Below are 6,000 nucleotides of genomic sequence, written 5' to 3'. Positions count from 1 at the left end.
TGAAATGGCACCTGTTCCTAAGAATCCCGGCCGAGCGCTACCCTGTGGGAAAGAAATCATTGTAAGTGCAGGATTTGGGACTCTTTCTCAGCCACACATGCTGAGTGCAACTGTAGCCAGTGCGTGTGAGTGAAGGGTTATGTCACAGAACAGAATCTTTATACCACCCACGTGGTTCTGCCAACTTACCCCGTTTCCCTCGCTACCAAGCCTGCGTGCTGCAACTCACGAATCACAGAGCTGACCAGTGAGGCATAAACGTTTGCAATACTGAGCTACAAGTCTGGGCTCGCATGGTTGGGTTAGCAAGTAGGATCAATCGGAAGCACACTCTTTCAATCCTGTCATATTTTTCATACGCCATTAAGAATGATCAAAGATCTCAAAAAAACCAAACCAAGCCAAACCAAAGTAAACCCTGATCAAAGATTAACTCAACAATTATTTAATAGCTTTCAGAATATAAGCTGCATAGCATTTTGGAATAAAAAATAAAATAACTTTAAGTCCATGCTTTAGGACGCTTTGTTAAACACAGAGCAATCTGTCTTTGATGACCACCATATAAGGGTGGCACACTTCACAGTGTCATCTGCAAACAGACATGGAGACAGGTGTACAGCACAATGTCTACAAACAACATTTAAACAGAACACAACACATGATTTCAAGTATTCAAACACTGCTTTCTGGCCAAGTAAAACTGCCCCCAGGCCCAAGGGAACCAAGCCTAACACTACCGTGCTGTGCGGGTGAGGGGAGGATGGAGCTGTCAAGTTCTCGTGGACGCAGCATCCGTTCGCTCCTTTCCACAGTGACACTGGCTTAGGATAGCTTGAAAGCAGTATGAGGAATAATTTTTCCTCTTAGTATCGGGGGAAGGATGGCTAAAGAAATAAATTACAGCAGGGGCTATGGCAGCCCAAGAATGAAATGAGGGAGAATCACCTGTCCATTATTGCATAGGCTCCTGAGGCAGCCACTGGGAGGCACAAAAAGCTGCTTCAGTTTTGTGCAGCTCTGCGGTCACCTTTGCTGGCTGCTTTATGAGAACACACCATCTAAGTACCCTGCTTTCTAGCAGGGTAAGATGTGTCCAACCAAGTGGCTCTATGTAGAGCTTAAGGCAGGGACCAGAGTGCAGCCCCGTGTTCCTGGATTCATTCCTCAAGGTACTGAGCAGAGGAAAGCGAGTGGCTGAGCTCTAAAGGGGCAGTGTGACCTCTACCTGGTCCCTAGTCACGAGCCCTGGTACTACTTGTGAGCTGTCTGTGCTCAGTCAGTACAGCAGGGAGTCCAAGAGCTTGTGCTAAGCTCTTCTATGTTGTAAATACAAATGTATAGTGCAATAAAAATGTTTTTATAACTGTTGGATACAGTAAAAAAGAAAAATCAGGTCCAAGATGAAGTAGAATCAGAGCTCTGAGTTCACAAACAGCTGTGTAAGGGAGCTCCAGTGACCCCACAGCCTCACTAGACTGTGCTCTGCTCTAGGAGTGGTCAGATGCAGTCACCAGCTCAAACCACTGCCTGAGCGCATCACTGAGGGTCTCAGGAAGCGCGTTCACATCCCGAAGAATGATGTAAAATGGAAATGGAAACTCTTCCATGTAGGATCGGATTTCAGGCATCTCTCCTGGTCCTTTAAATATTGGTACTTTAATGTCCAAGATAGAATCCTGTTAACAAAAGACATTTTGAAAGAAAAAGAAAAATTAAATAGTTTCCTAACTAGTTCTTGACCTTTTTAGTTGACAAGAAAAGCTGAGAAACTTCCAAAATGTTTATGAAGAAGGCAGCTCTTTATGCCATGGAGAAGTTCAAGGAAGAGGAACAAGTAAGAAATGCTGCTTTCCTTGCATCCATGTCTCTACTTTCTATGGAGCAATCCCCACTTGCCTTGCCAGTCAGTTAGGATCAGTGCAACCTGCAGCTATATGCTCCCTGACACCCCGAGTCGGCCAGCTGCTAGGATGTATGCTACAGGCCGTCTCTTTTTAAAGGAGCTCAGGGTCCTCGTTGCTTTCTGCATCTGAGACTCTCTGCTCTCCTCCTCACGATTCTGTGTTGGGAAGAATGGTCTTCACCTTGCAGGGTTGTGTGGAGCTTTGTGAAAGGAATGGCACTGAGCACCAGCACCCCAGGACAGGGTTGCAGCTACACTTCTGAACAAGTTCAAGGCCCCCCTATTCTGCAGAATGGGGGCTTGTGCTACCTGCTCACTCACCCGTGAATTGGGATTATCCAACACAACAAAAATGACGAAGATGTTGGCATTCTGGGCAGCCTGGACTGCTGCTAGGACTCTGTCTTTGCCTTCGAGGAAAAGGCCTCGCCCATCAGAAACTATGAGGAGCAGCTGGGCAGTCTCTGCAGAAGCCGTGCATTACAGGGAAGGGAAAAGAGAAAACCCATGTTAACAATTAGATACCACCTGTGGGCATTCTAAAGACAGACAGTGGAGCTGACACTTTGCACATAAACAGGAGAGATAAGACACTCAGTTGTTCAGCACAGCAGACAGAAGGTCAAGTTTAGATCAACTCCATTAAAGGCAAAGCAAGTGGGCCATATAGGAGGCTCAGCACAGAAAGGCACGAGCTCTTTACTGACAACCCCAGCCCATTCCTTGACACTCACATGATAGAAGCAGAAGTTGTTTTTGTGACTCACATACTTAAGTCTGTGGACTTCAACAACCATAGAGATGAACAGGCCACCAGAAGTGACCCAATTAGTAACCTAGAACTTGTCTTCCAAATTTCATTTATCTCCTTCTGGACTTTCTCTCTCTCAAAGATGTATTTATTATATGTAAGTACACTGTAGCTGTCTTCAGACACTCCTGAAGAGGAGTCAGATCCCATTGCAGATGGTTGTGAGGCACCATGTGGTTGCTGGGAATTGATCTCAGGTCCTCTGGAAGAGCAGTCAGTGCTCTAAACTGCCAAGCCATCTCTCCAGCCCCCTTTTGGACATTTCTATCCAGGAACAATTCTATGTCCCTAATTTCCTCCTCTTCTCCAGGACAGAATCAGGGCTAGATAACTGTCATATCTCAGGCCCGAAAGCAATCATAGTTACATGAGCTCATTTCTGGATTATGTTCTACAATGATCGCGAACTTTATCCTTAATTGCATACACCTTATTCCGTCCTATCCAACTCTGAGCTTAATCTAGCATATAAATATGTTCTAATTTGTAACTAGTGACTATCAACTATAAGCTCTAAAAAATGAGTTCAGCATGAATTTCAGAATAAATAATGAATAAAGAATTCAATCAATGACAGAACTCCATCTTTCTGTTTTTTTCCTATAGAGAATATGTTTTCAAGGTGACGGGGGTTAGAGGGACTCAGAAGATGGCTCATTGATAAATTGCTTCCTATGCAGCAGGAAGGCCTGACTTAGGATTGCCAGCACCCACATAAAAGTTAAGTGTGACAACACATGCCTATAATCCCAGGGTTGGAGAGCGGGAGGCAGAAGAAACCTGGGGTTTGATGGCCAGCCTTGCTGTGAGTTCCTGGTTCAGTGAAAGACCCTTTCTTTCTCAAAAAATAAATGAACAAATAAAGTAGAGTAGCCAAGGAAGACTTCCAAAGCCAACCTCATGCTTCCACACACACATGCATCTGCACACATTCATGAACACATATATATTCACTCGCAAACTAAAAACATAAGATAGCACAGAGAAATAAAAGAAACTGCAAGTAGCTCACCTGGACTGACGTTCTGGGATAACTTCTGGGCAGCTGCAAACATTTTGGCTACAGTTTCTAGAAACTAAACAGAACCAGCACAAATTAATACAACTACTTAAGCTCCCCTTTCTTTTCTTTTTTTTTTTAAAGATTTATTTATTATTATATGTAAGTACATTGTAGCTGTCTTCAGACACTCCAGAAGAGGAATCAGATCTTGTTACAGATGGTTGTGAGCCACCATGTGGTTGCTGGGATTTGAACTCTGGACCTTCAGAAGAGCAGTCAGTGCTCTTACCCACTGAGCCATCTCACCAGCCCAAGCTCCCCTTTCATAATGACAAGAGATTCCCATGGCTGCCGACCTCCTGTGCAGCATTTTCCACTCACACTGACACGCTTAAGGACAGACAGGAGTGTCACTGGCTAGTGGCTCTATCAGTGTTCTACAGAACACTCTCAAGGAAGACAAGACAATTATATGGACAGCCATCAACAAAACAGTTTCCTTCTTTCAAGTTAATAATTCTTTTGATTAAGACAGCAAGAACTAAGAACAGAAAGGCTGTCATTCCATCTTGTTCCGAAATCTCTAGCTTTACTACTCAAAGCTTTGTCTCTAGGCTTAATGAGCAACTGGGCCCACCTACCTGACCATTAGGATACCAGGCAATTAACTTTTTTCCCCCCAAATGTTTCAAGCTGCTCAACTGTGCTAAAGTCAATGATCTTTGAGGAACTGAGAAAAAGGAGTCACAGGGATGCCAAGGAAACTGTCCTAGTAACATTTAGGCTGAAGTAACTACTGTGTCTTGTTATGCTGCCTGTCCTAATTCTAGAATGCACCCAGGAGGTTCTAAAGATTAATGTCTCTTACTATCAGCTTTAGAATCAGTGCAAAACAAATCCTGACTTCATCAGGATACCTGAGCAATCTTAGTCTTCCTTTGCTGGAACGTGCAGAGCCGCAGAATATGAGTCCCTGAAGAATCATTAAACTGCTCGTGGAATGGGTGCAACAGCTTTACTGACTCTCCAAAGCTTGGAAAGAAAAAGGAGACAACACCATTTCTTCAGTCATGTGATCAAAACAGTTCAAGGTTGGGAACAGGATTTCCCTACTGTGATTAGAAGGCAACGTTAGAGCTAGGGTGGGTGTGGTGACCCATGTCTTTAACCCCAGGACTCAGGAGGCAGAGGCAGGCAGATCTCTGAGTTAGAGATCAGTCTGGTCTCCAAAGCAAGTTCCGGGACAGCCAAGGTCACACAGAGGAACCCTGCCTGAAGAAACAATCAAACAAAAACCAAAGGTGGTATGTGGGCGTGGAGAGGAGGCTTCAGCAGCTACGAGCCTCTCATTCAGAGAACCTAGGCTTGGACCCTACCACTCACTGGTGGCTCACATTACCTACAGTTCCATTTCTAGGGATCTAATGCCTCCTTTGGCTTCCAAGGGTATTGCACGCATGTGGTACACAGACACACAAAGGCAAAACATCCATACACATGAAGTAAAAAACACAACAAAAACAAACAACAAAACAAAATAAAAAACCTTGTAAAAGGCAACCTTACCTGCACACTGCAATCTGACCCACTTCTAGGAGGGTTAGAGCGTTACCAATCACGGCCAAAGACTCAAATGCAAGCTATAAAAACCAAAGAAGAGTTTAAGGACTCAAAACTCCCCTAAATCAGTTTGCTTCACAACTTCCCAGAAAACATTATATTTGTATGTCATACAACCGACGCAGGCTGGAGTCTTCTTGGACCCTCTCCTGTGTTTAGCTGCTTGAACCCGAGAGCAATACAGGAATGGTTTTCTCCACATACTATGTATGTAACAATAGTGGTACTGAGAAATCTGTTCCAGAAAAGCCAATTTTCCTTTCTTTCCACCGCAGAGCCCACATAAAATCTTTAATATGTAACTAAAATTAAAAGAGCGTGAGCTAACTCTCATGTGGTAGAGTCAGACTAGAAAACTTGAGTTACAAATTTTATTACCAGAACTATTCCAATTTCTGATCTCCAGTCAACTTCACAAAGAACCTCAAGAGATTTAAAAGTCAAAGTAGTCAATTCTAAAGTTTTACACAGAGACAGAACATTAAAGACATGACAAATGAAAAACTGGACAAGATCTCTAATTAGCCTTTGTAAATGAGATAATTTTCTTAGATTTTTTCATTCCTCAGATCAAACCTCTGTCTTTAAACAAGTCTATCAGTATTATTAGGCTGTCTGTAGAAAAGACAAGGGAATGAATGCAATGAAAAACAAACAACC

The 6,000-nt window shown here is 43.5% G+C and overlaps 1 protein-coding gene across 2 annotated transcripts in view; it reads right to left on the bottom strand.

Annotated features, from left to right (window-relative positions):
• Window positions 1-412: 412 nt before the first annotated feature.
• Window positions 413-6,000, bottom strand: part of Mdn1 (midasin AAA ATPase 1) — a 118,104-nt gene continuing 112,516 nt past the window's right edge. The window contains exons 98-102 of one of the 2 annotated variants that reach the window (NM_001081392.1): window positions 5,287-5,360; window positions 4,638-4,752; window positions 3,730-3,793; window positions 2,228-2,370; window positions 413-1,679 (exon numbers count right to left, since the gene is read on the bottom strand). In NM_001081392.1, the coding sequence (NP_001074861.1) occupies window positions 1,491-1,679; window positions 2,228-2,370; window positions 3,730-3,793; window positions 4,638-4,752; window positions 5,287-5,360 (585 nt within the window). In that variant the 3' untranslated portion in view covers window positions 413-1,490. The remainder of the gene's footprint in view (window positions 1,680-2,227; window positions 2,371-3,729; window positions 3,794-4,637; window positions 4,753-5,286; window positions 5,361-6,000) is intronic. The other variant, XM_006537476.3, reaches the window with a different exon arrangement.

The sequence above is a fragment of the Mus musculus genome, chromosome 4 (assembly GCF_000001635.26).
Source record: "Mus musculus strain C57BL/6J chromosome 4, GRCm38.p6 C57BL/6J".
Taxonomy (NCBI): domain Eukaryota; kingdom Metazoa; phylum Chordata; class Mammalia; order Rodentia; family Muridae; genus Mus; species Mus musculus.
The sequence above is the reverse complement of the archived record's forward strand: the minus strand, read 5'-3'. Positions and strand labels throughout refer to the sequence as shown.